Consider the following 18,247-nt stretch of genomic DNA (forward strand, 5'->3'; position numbering starts at 1 on the left):
CAATATAAATGAAACCCTCCTCATATATAAGTAATATAAATATAATTTAAATAGATCTAAATACCTTACCGATTTTGATAAAATTAAGCAAAGCCATATTTAATTGCTATATCAATTTTTTTTAAAATATTAAATAAAATTTGCCACGTTGTGATAATCTAGTATTTATAATTTATTTTCGAGTTCATTAAACAAAGATATATTACGTATACATTCAAAACAAATAAAGAAATAATCAGAAGTACATTAAGAACTAGTTTTTACAAATGGATAACACAAAAGCAATAGGAATTGAAAGAACATTAATCTCAGTCATCACATTTCTAAGGATTGACCCTCCACCGCAACACCTAGTTTTTAACAATAGAACCTACACTAGTGATGTTTGTTTATGAAATTCACATCCCAAGATGAAGCCAATCGGATCATCATCTTTCTCTTCATCAAGGCCGATGACCGAGAAGGGATGGTCTGTAGAACACATGAGTTTGTGCTATCTCAATTCGGTCTTTTGGATCATACATGGTTTCGTCCCTTAATGCATCAAGGATGGCTTGTAATGGGAACTCCCTGAACATTCAAACCAAGTTTTCCATCACCTCACACTTCTCAAACCATGAATAGGTTTGATAGATTAAAGCTCAAATCAACATATATCTGTGCATGTATGAATAGATGGAGAGACATGGGGAGCTTTAACTTGTATTTCAAAAAAGAAACATCATCTGGGGAGTGGTGGAAATGAAATCAAGTACCTTGTGATGACTACTTTATATAGCATCTTCAAGATGGGGCAAAACTCCACAGGAGCAACTGGTTTGTTTTCTTCGGGGTGTTGGACGCTTAAGCTGGACTGACTAAGCAGCTCATAAAAGCCTTTCACAGCAGAGACACCCTGCCATAGTAATGAGATTAATATCGTAAAAGGAATTAAATGATGGGATCAGATAGGATGCAAAGAAGACAAAAAGGTAGAATCTTGCTTTATTACTGAACAGCAATCTTATGATTATTTTGCTAAAGCATGTGGTTGAGATTCAAGGGAGCTGCAAATTGACGAAGAAATGGAGATGCTTACACCGACAAAACAAATGAAATGGCCATAAAAACAAATGGAAATTGATCTTTAACGGTTGAGGAATGGTATGGGATACTTCATCTACTTGAACATATCTAGGAGTTACTACTTGTATTACTGTTTAATTTATGCGACAGTTTTAAAGACAAACTTCCTCTAGTCTTCCACCGTCATTATTGAGATCAAAAGCAAGCATCTTTGAAGCAATAAAGACAAAGACATGCATACCAAAAGAATATAAATAACGGAATAGGTTTCCATATCACCATTAATTGAATATCATCTTTCCAAAAGTTCTCGATAGTGGCTTTCAAATCACTACTATTTTTTGATGATTTGCTTTAAGTCAGACGAGTATTAACTCAACTCTTTCCAAACTAACCTAAAACTGTTTGCTCAAAATATTACTTGGAACAGAAAAGTTCATACCTGAATCATACCCTTCCCCTTGATGCTATCACCCATTTCAAGGCTCAGTCCCCCTTTAGCCAACTGTTGCCCATACCAGGCATTACGACCTTTCAACAGGGTTACGTAAGTGTCGGCCAACAAAGGCCCAGCAAGTTTTTCAGGCTCTTCTGCCAAGAGATGAGTGATAAATATCATCTCAGACGTACACAGTGCAAAGTATACTGATTTGCTGGTGGCACTCTCATTGGTTAGAGCTGCTACCATCCCTGTGGAATCATTATTGTAGATTAAATATAAAGATTAAATTTCAACTTGTTGCTAAAATTGAATTTAAACTAATATAGTCCAAGATTAGTTGTTTGATCCTGTCAGAAAAGTGTTATACGTAGAAATAGTTGTAAACCCTTGGCATCTTGGAGACTATGGAATAAAGGTTATCAAGCAAATAGCTACCACTTCAAAATCACATTACCTACAACTACACAAGGAAAGTAGGACATTGGCTCAACACCTTTGTTTTTCTTTTACTGGGTGAATAGGTCTTATATTGATCATACATTAGCCGGAGTTGTGTTGATCAATTCATTCAATTGCATAACATTGTGTGAGGTGCAAGACTTGGCATTCTTGCCAAAAACTAGATCTTACCAGCTCCAATGGCATAGACATTCTTCAAACCACCCATAACTTCATGAGTAACCAGGTCACCATTGTCCCACACAATAAAGTGGGGCTGCCTTAAGAACTTTGCCAATGGTTTCCTCCACCTTTCAGCCCCACAAATTCGAGCATTAGCATATTCTTTATTGTAAATCTCTGAAGCAATATTAGGTCCTCCAAGATAGAGAATGTTCTCAATGGGGATTCCAGCTGCAAGAACAGGGGTAAGATTCATATTAATATGAATTTTATTGTGAAATTCAGAAAATAGGTTAAAACAATTAATGTGGCTATAGCCAAAAGTTCAAGAAACAAAGAAGGAAGCTTACTTGCTCGACTGATCATCAGGGTAGGAGTTATTATGCGAGGTTCAGGCTCCAACTCAGCTTCTATACCCTTTGCCAGAGATATGATTATGGGCACTGTTATTCTTTCTTTCCAATACCTTCTAATTTCCTCAAACACCACGCGAGTTTCAGTTGATGGCAAGCCATTAATTACAATATCAGCATCCCAAACAGCTTCTTGCAAGTTAGTAACAACCTTTAAAGGGCAAAGAGGAGTGTCAATCATATTCAAGCAGAAACCATCTTTCAAAATCTCATCTGCATACAGAGTCCTATCGCCTAATCTTGCCTCAACATACTTCAAGTAAGCACACCGCCTAATCAGTCTCCTCAACACATCCTCCCTCGAATTGATCACTTCAAATAAGTGTTCCGCTGTGGCCTTATCAACTATCTTTCCAGGTCTCCTCCATATTCTTATCAAAACCTTATCTCTCAGGTGACCATAACTGTCTTGCAGCAAAGCAGTGAAAACACTACCCCAAGCACCTGCCCCGACGCCAACAATTCTCAACGGATCGCCTTCCATTTTTCCCATCAGATGTCGAAGCTCATCAAGTTTCTCTTCTAAAGAACCATTAGAGTTCTGGATCAAGCCATTGGCACGAGAATTCTGATTCATTTCTTCACTAGTTCCTGGCATCTTTCTCTCTTAATTAAAATCCTATGTAAGAACAAATATCCCAAGCTTCTAATTCAAGAATTCTAGGTCTATGCCTTGGCCTGCGAGATTGAAACAAATTCTACAAGTTCAGGAAAAAAAAGCACATGCCTCTATAAACTGTTCAATCATCCAAGAAATTTCAACCAGCATGCATGTCAATTACAAGAGACCAAAACCAACTAATCAACAACAATCCAATCTGAAATCTTTAGCCCGCCTTTGACAGCAAATTTTTTTAAAAATCTGGATCATTAAAAAAAACCTCTCATCAAGCAAGAACCCACATTATATTTAATCCAACAAGGCAAAAGCAGACTTTGAAAACTCAGTCAGACTTTGGCTATCTACTATCTACCAAACTACCAGTAACCAACAAAAAAAGAGAGAGAAAGTGAATGACCCCCTTTTCTGTCGGCCTCTTCAACGAGGTAAGCATCAATTATGACATCATTTAAGCCAGTTTATGCAAATTAAAAAAAATGCGACGGAAAAGCTCAAACCTTTGATACAATTCAGACGAAATTACAAACTGGGTAGTCCAGAAAGAGATTGATAAGCTCAAAGAAAATGGAAATGATGAAGGCGGTTAAGTTGAAAGAGAGATTAGTCAAAAAAAAGAAGAAGAAAAAGAAAGGCGTTAGCTTCAAAGAAGAAAAAATATGTTTTGCAGTTTCAATGACAGCTTACCTTAGCATAGCTTAACTCGGTTCAGCACCTTTCTGTTAAGACGCTGTCTGGAAGGATCGCATTGCTGATTGATTTCACACATGTATATCGTGCAATTAAACTCTTTATTTTCCTTCCCTTTTTCCATTAAGGTTACTTGTAAAGGTAAAGTATATTTCTTTAATGTACTTATAAAAAATAATTTCTTAATTAAATTATATGCTGCTGACTGAGAAGGTAAGTGCTGATTGATTCTAAAACTTGATTTAATTGGTTTTATAAAAATTATAACCCTAAACCGAATCCAATGATTTTACCTGATTTAATTGGGAAAAGATTTTGCTTTTTTTAGTTTGAGGTTAATTTATGTATATATGCTAAAAAAATATTTAAAAAATTAGAATATTTTTTAAAATTACTGATTTATTTTGTTTTTTAAAAGAGAAAGAAAAACGCATATTGTACCATGCGTTTTGATTGCCATATCAATAAAAACGTGTTACATAGGGGTCCAATAGCCATAAAAATTCTTATATAAACCCCTCAAACCTTATTCTTTTCAACTAAATACTCCATACTCATTCTTCCTTCTTAAATTCTCAATTTTCAATCTTCAATCCTCAATCTTCAATATCCATTTTCCAATTTTATATTTTCAATCTTGAAATTTTAATTTTCAATTTCAAATTTATAATCCTTAGTCCACAATTATTTTTTAAAATTCTTTTTTTTTTAATTTTATTCTCTTCAATTTTATTATTTTCTTATAAATTTTAAATGGTATATAAATTATTTAAATTTAAGGTGCACCGGAGGTCATTAATGGACACTTGCGAGATGCAGGCTTTTTATACGCGGCTCACATACTCGGGGGGACTAAATTGGATCCCCCATTCATCAATGCTTTGATCGAGAGATGGAGACTGAAGACGTGCACGTTCCATCTTTCCTGCGGCGAGTGTACAATTACACTCGAGGACGTCAGTTTACAACTCGGCCTATCGATTGATAGGGATGTCGTTACGAGGCCAGTTGTTAGTGTCGATTGGAGGCCAACATGCGAGTAACTATTAGGGAATGTGTCGAACAAGTTTAGGGGTAGCCAGATCGAGATAAGATTGTTGGATGACAACTTCAAAACTATCGAGGCTTCAACGAGCGGCGTCGAAAAGGAACAATTCGCACGCGCATTCATCTTAAGGTTGATCGGGGGTCTACAAATGCCGGATAAATCTCACAATCTGGTGCATTTGAGGTGGCTACTACTACTAGCTGACTTGAAGGAATCGGTGGACTTAGTTGGAGATCAGCGGTGCTGGCGATATTGTACTGAGAAATGTGTCGAGCAACGGTTCCGGATAAAGCTAAAATTGACGGTTGCATTCTCCTTCTCCAATTGTAGGCATGGTATCAGCTACTATTTTTACGCCCCCGAGTGAAATTTCCTTACGAATTCCCACTCGTCATATGGTAAAATTGATTCCATAATATCATTGCCATTTTTATTTTTCATTGTTGTAATTTTGAAATGGCATATTATTTGAATATGTGGAACAACCCCGCGAGACACAGTGATATACCGACCGAGCTCAAGGATATTTGACTAGATCTAGATCAAGAAACTGAAGAAGAGGTTAGATTATGAATTTTAAAATTATATAATATGTATTCTAGCACTTGAAATTAAATATTACACACGTTCTAAAAATTATAAATTCGTAATGTAGTTTGTATAGATGCCATATGTGGATCTAAGGATTCAAGAATGCGTCCCAGTCGAATTTTTTGCCAATCTCAACATTTGGCACATCAAAGTGTCATTGGTCATTTTTGCAACGATCGAGATGCATAAATTCGATAGAGTCATACGAGAGTTCGGGTGTACGCAACGTATTCTGCCGCCACCCTAAGAGCTCGATGACCTCTACAAGATCGACTTATGGGGGAGACACAAGGAAGATTGGCCAACATTCTACAAGAAGTATATCGAGATGCGGGAGCGTAGGTACAATTTCTTGCCAACGCGTGAACTATTTCTTACACTGGAGTTAGCGACGTCTCCAGATTACATGGATTGGTTTAGGCATAATGGTAAGCCGTATCTACTGCCGGATTAAGAGAGGAGTAGATACATCACTGTAGGATGCCAAGATGAGGGCCCATCAATCATAGGTCGAGAGATGGAGACGCGACGGGATAAACATCTACTCCATCTGTATCGGAGGACTTGATTGACGTGCGACATCACAGTCAGTGTGGTTCATTTATTTTTTATTCTACCCAATTTTTTATTACAACCATCACATCACGCACAATCATTCCATACATCAACACATTCAACACCAGTTTATTTTACACAAGTACCACAATACACATCATCATTCTCTACATTAACACCTTCTCTAGGGATATATTATACATGACCATCACTCACCATGCCATATTACATGTCAATCCCGCCAACAACATTGATGCATTCGGTATCGCCTTCAATTCCCACCTTCTATCTGCAATTGGGTCAGGCAACACCATATAGTTGTTTGCCGATAGTGTCGTAAACACCTCCAGCATCGTTGTTTTATCGAGGTGGGTCATCCTCGCAACCACCAACTCAACCTAGGGGTGATCCATGATGGGCAGCTATGACACGATCAAGTTCAATCACGGAAGAATGAGACGAAGTCAACAATCAACCCTGATGTGTACGTCAAGGTGAATCCAAAGTCGACAAGTAACCGCCAAACTCAATAGTGCGATAGAACCTGTAACCTCTCAACCCGGGTCTAGATGTTATGGCCCAATCTAAGTGATCACATGGGGCCATGGAAATGACCAAAACATGAGTTGAAATAAACGAATTTAATTTTAAAAACACGTATTTAATATTTCTTTAGACTTCATTTGTTTTTTTAATATAACTTGAGAAGTAATCTTGTTTATTATTTGAAAGATGTTATAATTATTTTAAATTTTTAGATTTGATAAAATGAGTTTGTGGAAAATGAATTTTATTAAGAACACAATAAAACATTTCATCTTTATTAAAAACCCATACAAAATGTCCAATGTCCGCAGTTTAAAACAAAGTACCCATGCCACAGTTCAATAGTAATCTATAAAATAAAATACCAAAATAAAAGTTAAAATCCACGAAAGTCCTAAAAATTTAAAATAGAAAATAACCATAAAAAAATGTTTAAATTCGAGAGCCTCTCCGACGTCCGAATCTGAATCCTAACCACGAGAATTATTTGAAACACATAAGCAATAGGGGGTGAGCATAAAAAGGCTCCGTGTGAAATCAACACATAATAAATATACTTGCATACATAGAAACATACATATAACAATCACAAAATAATCATACATCATGAAGATCATGGAATTTAACACTAATTACAATGCATGAACATATCGATGCATATTTAAAATCGATGCACATTTTATAAAATTCCTACCCATCTCCGCTACACACCAATATCGAGTTCACCAAAACTAGTCCATCCAAAACACCATATATGGCCATGCCACCACTAATTTGTAGATAAACTACCACTGATAACACTGATGTGGACAAGCCACCACTGATATGCAGATTTATTGCCACTGCTTCCACCTTTCACAATATCTCACCCCATGCATGTGACATGGCAATTACACTTTTAATACATGTGAATCACTTTAACACTTAGGCATACAGATATGCTCACATAATCACATTTCACTAGTCATCACTTTTACATGTTTAATGATGCTTGTTACATTAGATCATAGATCTCAATATTCACATATTCATATATATAAAGATATCACATACTTGAATCACCAACTACACATGTCATCAGAATGAGATTTACACATACATCATTACTATAATGATAGTCACATCATATCAAATATCTCATACATTCCACAAAAAAAGTATTTTGGTTAGAGTCACTTACTTGGATTCTTTGTGTCGAGTTTTTTTAAACAACTCCACTTCGAATATTTTATATACTCACCATTATCTATAATTTAATTATTAATATAATAAAAATAATTATGTTACACATAATGAGTATAATCGATCCCACACCTTAGATTGTAGATCCAATTTGCCTCAACCCTTATTAATTGGTTTCACTCGATCTACCTCGCAAGACGATCTATCATATAATTAACACATATTAGTATGTATCTTTGAAAATTTTTCATCACTTTAGAGATCTATCACTAATAGTCTCATCGCTTACCTTCACGATCTTAGACTTTTGAAAAGAGAATTTCTATTGCGAAGTTAGGGGTTATCCCTACGATTATTGTTTGGTTCTTTAAAACAATATAATGTAGCATTAGTACTATAGTACATCAATAATTAATATTAACAAAATACCATTATGACTCATGACACTACAGCATTCGGCCATGTCAGGAAATTACTAGAAGAAGGATCTTTATGACTTAAGATGATCCATACTTACACTTTGATCAATTTAAATCGAACGATAAATCGAGAAGGGGCATTTCAGAGAATCGAGTAATCTAGAAAGTATCATTGAGATAAAAGAATAAGTTTGATTAATTCAAAATGAGAATCGACATAAGGAGAGGAAAAGAAAAAGAAAAGAAAGGTTTTTATCACTGACGGCAGTAGCTTAACGACAATCTGACGATGGTGATGCTATGTTCGACGATGGTTTAACGATGATGGAGTTTAGAGATTCAACTAAGGAGAGGAGAAGAAAATAGAAGAAAAAGTGAAGGAGGAAGTGGAATCGTGGTGGCACACGATGGTGATGGTAGGAGGGAGATGAGAAAAGAAGAGGAGCAGCAGCCACAAGAGGTAGTAAACGGTAGAAGGTTGTTTGGTTCACGGTGGAGGAAGAAAAAGTTTAAAAGGAAAGGTGGTGGTTGTTTGAAAAAATGGGGAGAAAAATGGTGAGAAAATGGTGAGAAATAAATGAAAAATGGAAGAAAGTGAGAGGGAGAGGATTATGGACGACAAAACCAAGGGAAGAGCTTGGTCAACTATGGCCAGGTTCAATGTATCAAGCTACAAGGTAAGAGGTGAGGTTATGTCAAGGAAGGGGGACATGGTGCAAAAAGAGAATCATGTACCCCCTGACTATGGTAAGTTTGACCATCAAATGGAGGAAACAAATCCTCCTCATTATGGTGCACAAGGTAGACGACAAACACGTTAAACAATAGAGAAAATTGTCAAAAAGATAAATGTAAGAGTGTGAACAATGAGGCTTGAACCTTGGACCACTAGGAAAGATAATTAGTTACTAAACCCCTTGACCATTAATTCCCTTATGTCCAATATTATGCATTTAATTTAAAACATAGGAGATGACAATTTCACTTTCACTTAAGTAATCAAAAAGTGGGATGTGACAACTCTACCCTTCTTAAGAGAAATTTTTTTCCTCAAAATTACCTGATAGGAAAAGGTAAGGATATTGTTGTCGCATCGCATCTTTCAAATCCCAAGTGGCTTGACTAGAACCCTGATTCCTCCATAAAACTTTTACGAGTAGGATCTACTTCCTTCAAAAAAATTTGACCTGTCTATCTAGATCTGTATCGGTTCCTCTTCAAATGACAAGTACAGTCGAACCTCAATCTCTTTAATCGAAACTATATAAGAAGGGTCAGACCGGTAAAACCTCAACATGGACACATGAAATACATTGTGTATACGATCTAACTCTTACGGTAACTCTAGTTGATACACCACTGGTCCCACTCTCTTAATGAAGTAATTTCCCCTTATGACCAAATCTTAACACTTTCTTCCAATGTGAAACATTTAGGAAGATTTGATTACCAACTCTAAATTCAATATCCTTCCTTTTCAAGTTCGAATATGATTTCTGCCGATATGATGCTGCTTTCTAACAATCCCAAATAAACTTCATAGCATTCTCAGTCTCTTGTACTAAATTCGGTCCCACCATTTTCTTCTCCCCTTACTCAGTTTCAACACAGAGGTGTCCTACTGTCCATAAAGATTTTCATAAGGAGTGATCTGAATGCTCGATTGAAAGCTATTATTATAAGTGAATTCTACAAGCGGCAAATGTTCTGCCTAACTACCTCGAAAATCAATAACATAGCTTCTCAGCATGTCTTCGAGAATCTAGATAACCCTCTTAGACTACCCATCAGAATACGGATGGAAATTAGTGTTGAAATTCAACCTTGTACTAAGAGCTTTATGTAGCTTCTTCCAAAATCGAAATGTAAACCTAGGATCCCGATCAGAAATTATGGAAAATGGTACCCCATGAAGTCTCACAATTTCGAAGATATACAACCTCGCCAACTTCTGTAATGAATAATCGATACGTATTGGCAGAAAATGGGCGGACTTGGTCAAACGATCAATAATCACCCAGACAGAGTCTTTCTTCAAGGGTGTCAAAGGTAAACCACTCACAAAGTCCATGGTGACGCGTTCCCATTTTCATAGAGGAATCTGAATGGGTTGGAGCAAACCCGAAGGAAATTGATGCTCAGCTTGACTTTTTGGCACGTCAAGCATCTTGCCACAAAGTCAGTTACATCATACTTCAATCTCGGCCACCAATACTGCTTATGAAGATCTCGATACATCTTGCTCCCTCCGGGGTGTATAGCGTAAAGACTACTATGTACTTCCCTCATAATGGACTGCCTCAACTTTGAATCTGGAGGTACACAATATCTTCTATGATAGCATAAAAATCCTTTAAAATTAAAGGCCAAAACCGAAGTCTTTCCTTCCCCGAAAAGTTTCACAGTAGTGCAAAAGACGTATCAGACAACTGCTTTAACGTAATCTTCTCTAAAAAAGTAGGTAATACTTGCAACTGCTCTTAACTTGCAAACTCAATCTAGCTACCATCCTTAAACAAACTCAATCTAGCAAATAATACTCTTAACTTGCCCATCGTCTTCCTACTCAAGGCATCGACCACGACATTAGCTTTACCCGGATGATACTCGATAGTGTAGTTATAATCCTTTAAAAACTCTATCCAACGCCTCTATATCAAGTTCAACTCTTTCTGGACAATGAGGTACTTAAGACTATTATGATCTGTATAGATAATACACTTCTCTCTATAGAGATAGTGTCTTTAAATCTTAAAGGCAAAGACTACTAGTGCCAATTCAAGGTCATGCGTAGGATAGTTGTACTTATGCAGTTTTAGTTGTCTCGAAACGTAAGCCACTACTTTCTTATCCTGCATCAGTACACATTCAAAACTCGTATGAGAAGCATCGCTATAAATCGCATAATTCTTACCAAATTCAGGTTGGATCAATACAGGAGCTTAAGTCAACATTGCCTTAAGCTTCTCGAAACTAGCATGTTGTTCCTCGATCCATTTAAATGGCACACTTTTTTTTAGAAACTTCGTCATTGGTGCAGCAATCAAGGAAAATCCCTTAACAAACCTCCGATAATACCCAGCAAGTCCGAGAAAACTTTGAATCTCACTAACATTTTTAGGCTGCTTCCAATCTAGAATAGCCTCAATCTTCATGGAATCAACTCGGATACCTTCGGTAGATACCACATGACCCGGAAACATCATTTCTCAGAGTGAAAGCTCACACTTGCTGAATTCGCATACAACTTTTTTCTCACGCAAGGTTTGAAGGATTAACCTTAGGTGCTCTTCATGCTCCAACTCAAACTTGGAGTAGATTAGAATGTTGTCGAAGAAAACTACCACAAACTGATCTAGATAAGGTTGGAAGACTCTATTCATGAGGTCCATGAAAGTGGCAGAAGCATTTGTAAGTTCGAAGGGCATCACTAAGAATTCATAGTGCCCATATCGAGTTCTGAAGGCCATTTTTGAAACATCCACCTAATTTACTTGCAAATAATAATAACCCGACCTTAGATCAATCTTAGAGAAAACAGTGGCACCTATAAATTGAACAAAAAGGTTGTTTGTCCTCGGTAATGGGTACTTATTATTTATAGTCAGCTTCTTCAACTGAAGATAATCGATACAAAGCCTCATCGACCCATTCTTCTTCTTTACGAACAACACTGAAGCTCCCCATGGCAATACACTCGGCCTTATAAAGCCACGATCTAACAACTCTTGCAACTGCATCTTGAGATCTTTAAGCTCTTTCAATGCAATGCAATAGGATGCAATAGACATCGGTTGTAACACCTCTAACCAATATATATATCATAAACACCACATCAAATTAAGATTAGATAATAATCTAATATACATCATGTTCTTTCATACTCATTAGCCGATTTTTTTTAGTAAAAACTTACAAGATATTTACTATGTTTTAAACTTACTAATATAAACTAATTCATAAATTAATCATGCCATAACCAATCAAGACATATAATCAAGTTACCAATCATACTAATTATCATCTATACCAAATAGACTTATACCATGGTCAAATCATTTCAAATCATTGAAACCAAACACATTGAACATTCAACCGAGAACATATAAAACTAAGCTTAAACATAATGATCAAGCCATTTTTTTTACTAAACCGAATTTAAGCATGGAAATTAGGCCATTCTCGCATGGCCATTTATATACATAACCCAAAATCAAGCATTTCAGTTATGCTATACATACCAAAAAATTTAATTCAATTTCAACAAAATACCGAAAGGAGTCGATAGTGTGATAGCCTTCTCTAACGATCCCCGAGCTCGTAACCAACTTTCAAAATCTATAAAACTAAGAATAATCATACACATAGTAAGCTTTCACAGCTTAGTAAGTCATAAGCAACATTAATTATATGAACATTCACACTAAATCAAATAGCCAAATCAATCCAAACTTTAATTAAATATACATATATCACACTCACAAGTTTATACGTTACCAAAAATGTATAGCTAAATGCACAATTGCACATAAACATATATAATTATCATTTTTAAATATTACAACTATATTAATAGGCTGAAATACTTATGTTCAATTGTGATAACACATAATTTATTTCTCACATAGCTTTAATTCATCAATTCAAGTATACAACTTACCTTAATTTCATAACATAGCATGAATACATACCTGAAACATTTAATTTGATTTCAGATTCTGTCTTTATATCACATTGCCCGTTGAACTATTCAGAATTAATATAGATACTCGGATAACTCGTAAAGATCGTCCAATGCCTACGTCTCAGACGAGGTCTTGCATGTAATCAATTATCGATGCCACTATCCCAGACAGGGTCTTATACGTAAATCATATACGATGCCAATGTCCCAGACATGATCTTACACGTAAATCATATACGATGCCAATGTCCCAAACATGGTCTTACATGTAAATCTCAAATCAATGCCATCGTCCCAGACGTGGTCTTTCTCAATATTGTATATAAAAATTCCTATGATTCATTAGGGCTTTTAAATGTCGCAATTAAATCAAATTAAGCTTGAAACAGGTCATTCCATGCGTAGTTAAAATTCAGCAACAACAACTCATCAATTATACAGGGCATTTAATTTATAAATTCATACTCAATATATATATATTATTTCAGATAGTGTAAAATCATAAACAATGCAAGTCCCTAAATCAGCCTAATAGCATCACATTCGGACAATGTTGTTAGCCCCAAAACGGATAGATTAATTAACACCAAATGGCAACATAACCACATCTAAATTTGACTGAAAAATCAATAAATTTGGACAGCTGTTTTTATTAAATAAACGACATAAATGGTAGTGCATTGCATAGTGAATTTAACACAATCAGACAACTTTAATTTAAGCTCCCTATCATTTAATTAGTGTATATAACATGTACAGACATTGCATTTATAGCTTGTTTCAATCAGCTTTAAAAAAATGCATTAAATGTTGAAATTTATAGCATTCAGACAACAATTCTCATTTTTTTGGACGGGGTTAACTTTTATAAATTAATATATATATTTTTCCTTATTTACAACAGCAGTAGACCAATTACACTAAAATTTGCTGCACATTCAATACAACAATTGCATGCTGAAGTAATAATCATCCATGCAGCAGATTTCAACAGCTCTTGTTTATTTATTCATTAAATTTTTTTCTTTTTCACTTCTAATTGCAGTATTTTGATAAAATATATATATAACATGTATATTGAGCTACTAAATTCTGCTTAGTAGTATTTATATTCAAACATTATTTGCATGTAATAAATATATTTTAAACATAAAAATTTTATAAAATTTTCTTCGAAGAACTTACCTCGAACGAAGACGAACGAATCGGAAGACTATTCGACAACTTTTGATTTCCCTCGTTCCAAATTTGATTTCCTCTTTTCTTGATCTAAATCAAAGCTTCAAAATGTGCCGAACCTAAACAACAACCATGGCTTCTTTTCTTCTCAACATTCGGCCATGCAAGAGATGAAATACTCCACTAACCTTTTAATTTGTTTTATTTATGTCACATTATTACATCATTTACAATTTTAACCTTAGTGATTTAATTTACAGAACACATAATGGTTGTCCTTTGCCGTCCATAAGCTTTAATAGTGGCCTAATTTCCCTTTAAGGACTTAACAATTAATTAACCATAGCAAATTAGTACTTTAATAATTTAAATGTCAATTTCACATTTTAAGCGATATAGCCATTTTTACAAATGAAGCACACAAATTGATAAATTAAATCATGAAATTTTCTCACATGTTAATTCATATACTATAAGCTCAAAAAATAATATTAAAATATATTTTTTCTAACTTGGACTTGTGGTCCAGAAACCACTGTTCGATTAGGGTCTAAACCGGACTGTTACAACTCTCCCCCCTTTAGGAATTTTCGTCCCCGAAAATCTTACCGGTGAATAGGTTTGGATAACGTTCTTTCATTGTATCTTCTGAATCCCAAGTTGCTTCTTCAACTCCGTGTTTATGCCAAAGTACTTTGACTAACGGGATTTTCTTATTTCGTAATTCTTTAACCTCACGAGCTAGAATACTAATCGGTTCTTCTTCATATGACATATCAGACTTAATTTCAATCTCGGTCGGACTAATCACATGCGAAGGATCGGATCGGTATCTACGAAGCATCGAAACATGAAATACATTGTGAGTCTTTTCTAACTCAGGTGGCAATAGCAATTTATAAGCAACCGGCCCTATACGCTCTATAATCTCATACGGTCCAATGAATCTCGGACTTAATTTACCTTTGCGACCAAATCTGAGTATTTTCTTCCACGGTGAAACTTTTAAAAACACTTTGTCCCCGATCTGAAATTCTATATTCTATCTTTTCAAGTCCACATAAGATTTCTGCCGATCCGACACTGATTTCAAACTATCCCGAATCACTTTCACTTTTTGTTCAGTCTATTTAATCAAGTCTACCCCGTGTATCTTATTTTCACTGAGCTCGGTCCAATATAATGGTGTACGACATTTACGACCATACAAAGCCTCGTAAGGTGCCATTTTGATACTAGATTGAAAACTATTATTATATACAAATTCAATCAAAGGTAAGTATCGTTCCCATGTACCTTCAAACTCGAGAATGCAGCACCTCAACATATCCTCAAGTATCTGAATGATTCGCTCAGATTGACTATTTGTTTTCGGATGGAAAGCTGTGCTAAAATGTAGTTTCGTACCTAAAGCATCTTGTAATTTCTTCCAAAATCGCGATGTGAACCTCGAGTCTCTGTCCGAAATAATAGAAATAGGTACACCATACAACCTCACAATTTGTGAAACATACAATTCAGCAAGTTTATCAAGCGAAAAATCAGTACGGACCGGAACAAAGTGAGCCGATTTTGTCAATCTATCAACAATAACCTAGATTGTATCTTTCTTGCTCGGTGTCAACGGTAAACCGGATACAAAATCCATCGTGACCCGGTCTCATTTCCACTCGGGAATCATAATTGGCTGAAGTAATCCAGACGGTACTTGATGCTCGGCTTTAACTTGCTGACAAATTAAACATTTTGAAACAAAGTCAGAAATGTCTCGTTTCATACCGTGCCATCAATAATGCTGTTTCAGAACGTTATACATTTTTGAACTACCCGGATGAACAGAAAATCGACTACTATGAGCTTCATTCAAGATCATCTGAATTAACTCTGAATTTTTTGGAACACATAGTCGATTTCTAAATCTCAAACAATCTTCAGCATCAACTAAAAAATCTGAATCAACTTTCAAATCACACTGGGCCCGTTTTGTAATTAAATCACATCGGCTTTTTGAGCTTCACAAATCTGTTGAACAAATAACGATTTTGCCTTCAACTCAGCTACTATCGCACCATCATCAGACATTGCTATATGCGCGTTCATTGCACACAGAGCAAACAGTGACTTTCGACTTAGAGCATCAGCCACAACATTAGCCTTTCCCGGATGATAGTCAATCACAAGCTCATAATCTTTTAGCAACTGTAACCACCATCGCTGTCTCAAATTTAGGTCCTTCTGAGTCATCAAATATTTCAGGCTCTTGTGATCAGAATAAACATGACATCTTTCACCGAATAAATAGTGGCACCATATTTTCAAATCAAAAACAATAGTGGCCAATTCGAGATCATGTATCGGATAGTTCTTTTCGTGCAGCTTTAACTGTCTTGAGGCATAAGCTACAACTTTGTCTTCTTGCATCAAAAAACAGCACAAACCATTCAAAGATGCATCACTAAAAATGACAAATTCTTTACCCGATTCTGGTTGAACTAATACTGGAGCTTCGGTCAACAAGGCTTTCAACTGGTCGAAACTTTTTTGACACTTCTCTGACCACTCGAACTTAACATCTTTCTGCAATAGCTTCGTCATCGGAGTTGAAATAATAGAGAATCCTTTCACAAACCGTCTATAGTAACCAGCGAGCCTTCAAAAGCTTCGAACTGCAGAGACATTTCTCGGAGGTTTCCAATCAAGTATAGTTGAAATTTTACTCGGATCAACCTGAATACCTGATACTGATATAACATGGCCCAAGAAACTGACTTCGCGTAACCAAAACTCACATTTACTGAATTTTGCATACGACTGTTTATCTCGTAAAGTCTGTAACACAAGTCTCAAATGTTCAACATGCTCTGCCTCATCACGGGAGTAGATCAAAATATCATCTATGAATACTACCACAAACTGATCCAGATACTGTCTAAAGATCCGATTCATCAAATCCATGAAAACAGCAGGTGTATTAGTAAGTCCAAAAGGCATAACCAGGAACTCGTAATGTCCGTACCTCGTTCGGAAGGCTGTCTTTGGCACATCAGAGTCTTTAACTCGCAACTGATAGTAACCCGATCTCAAATCTATCTTCGAAAACACTGAAGCCCCTTTTAGCTGATTGAACAAGACTTCAATACATGGCAACAGATATTTATTCTTTATAGTCACCTTATTGAGCTGTCGGTAATCAATGCACATTCTCATCATTCCATCTTTCTTTCTCACAAATAGAATTGGTGCACCCCAATGAGAGAAACTCGGTCGTGCGAAACCTTTATCAGTCAACTCTTGTACCTGTACTTTCAATTCTTTTAATTCGATCGGTGCCATACGGTACGGAGCTATCGAAATTGGAGTCGTCCCCGGTATTAACTCAATACCAAACTCTACCTCTCGAGTAGGTAGCAAACCCAGCAATTCTTTGGGAAACACGTCTGAATACTCACTCACAACTGGCATGGATTCAGTCTTCTTTTCGGTCACTCTACTATCAAGAACATATGCAAGGTAAGCTTCACAACATTTTCTCACATACTTCTGAGCCAACATCGAGGATATTACAGCTGGTAAACCATTCAGATCATTAGATTCAATCCGAATAATCTCATCATTCTGACACCGTAGATCAATAGTTTTCTGTTTGCAGTTTACAATAGCATCATGCAGGGTTAACCAATCCATACCCAGAATTATATCAAACTCGTCAAATGGAAACAACATCAAATCAGCCAAAAAACACAAATCTCGAACCATCAACGGACAATTCTTACACACTTTGTCAACCAAAACACACTGGCCTAGGGGGTTCAATACTTTAATTACAAACTCAGTAGACTCAACAGACAAAGTCTTACTGGATACTAAAGTTTCACATGCATATGAATAAGTTGAACCAGGATTGATCAATGCAATAACATTAGTATTATAGAGAGTGAAAATACCAGTAATAACATCTGGGGATGACGCCTCCTCACGTGCTCGAATGGCATAAGCTCTGGCAGGTGCGCGAGCCTCAGATCTAACAAACGTATCTTTAGTACCTCTCTGACTGCCACTCACAATACCCGTATTCCTGGGTGGTCTACCTCGGGCTGCTGTGTTGCCCGATCTCGTATTCTGAGCCAAATTTCGATCTGTAAACTCTAGGCACTCCCGAATAAAAAGATCTTTCAATCCACATCTAAAATAAG

At 36.1% G+C, this 18,247-nt stretch overlaps 1 protein-coding gene across 2 annotated transcripts; it reads right to left on the reverse strand.

Moving 5' to 3' along the window:
* Positions 1–224: 224 nt before the first annotated feature.
* On the reverse strand, positions 225–3,995 carry LOC107900567 (probable glycerol-3-phosphate dehydrogenase [NAD(+)] 2, cytosolic). Of its 2 annotated transcripts, none has more exons than XM_016826210.2 (6): positions 3,848–3,995; positions 2,479–3,219; positions 2,138–2,359; positions 1,508–1,755; positions 756–895; positions 225–570 (listed from the first exon to the last, which is right to left on the reverse strand). In XM_016826210.2, exons 2-6 carry the CDS (start codon positions 3,137–3,139, stop codon positions 444–446), a joined length of 1,398 nt encoding a protein of 465 aa, XP_016681699.1. In that variant the 5' UTR covers positions 3,140–3,219; positions 3,848–3,995; the 3' UTR covers positions 225–443. The 2 variants fall into 2 exon arrangements, with proteins under 2 accessions (XP_016681699.1, XP_016681701.1); XM_016826212.2 differs by having other exon boundaries at positions 3,661–3,920.
* Positions 3,996–18,247: the final 14,252 nt, after the last annotated feature.

This window comes from Gossypium hirsutum, chromosome D06, assembly GCF_007990345.1.
Source record: "Gossypium hirsutum isolate 1008001.06 chromosome D06, Gossypium_hirsutum_v2.1, whole genome shotgun sequence".
Lineage (NCBI taxonomy): Eukaryota > Viridiplantae > Streptophyta > Magnoliopsida > Malvales > Malvaceae > Gossypium > Gossypium hirsutum.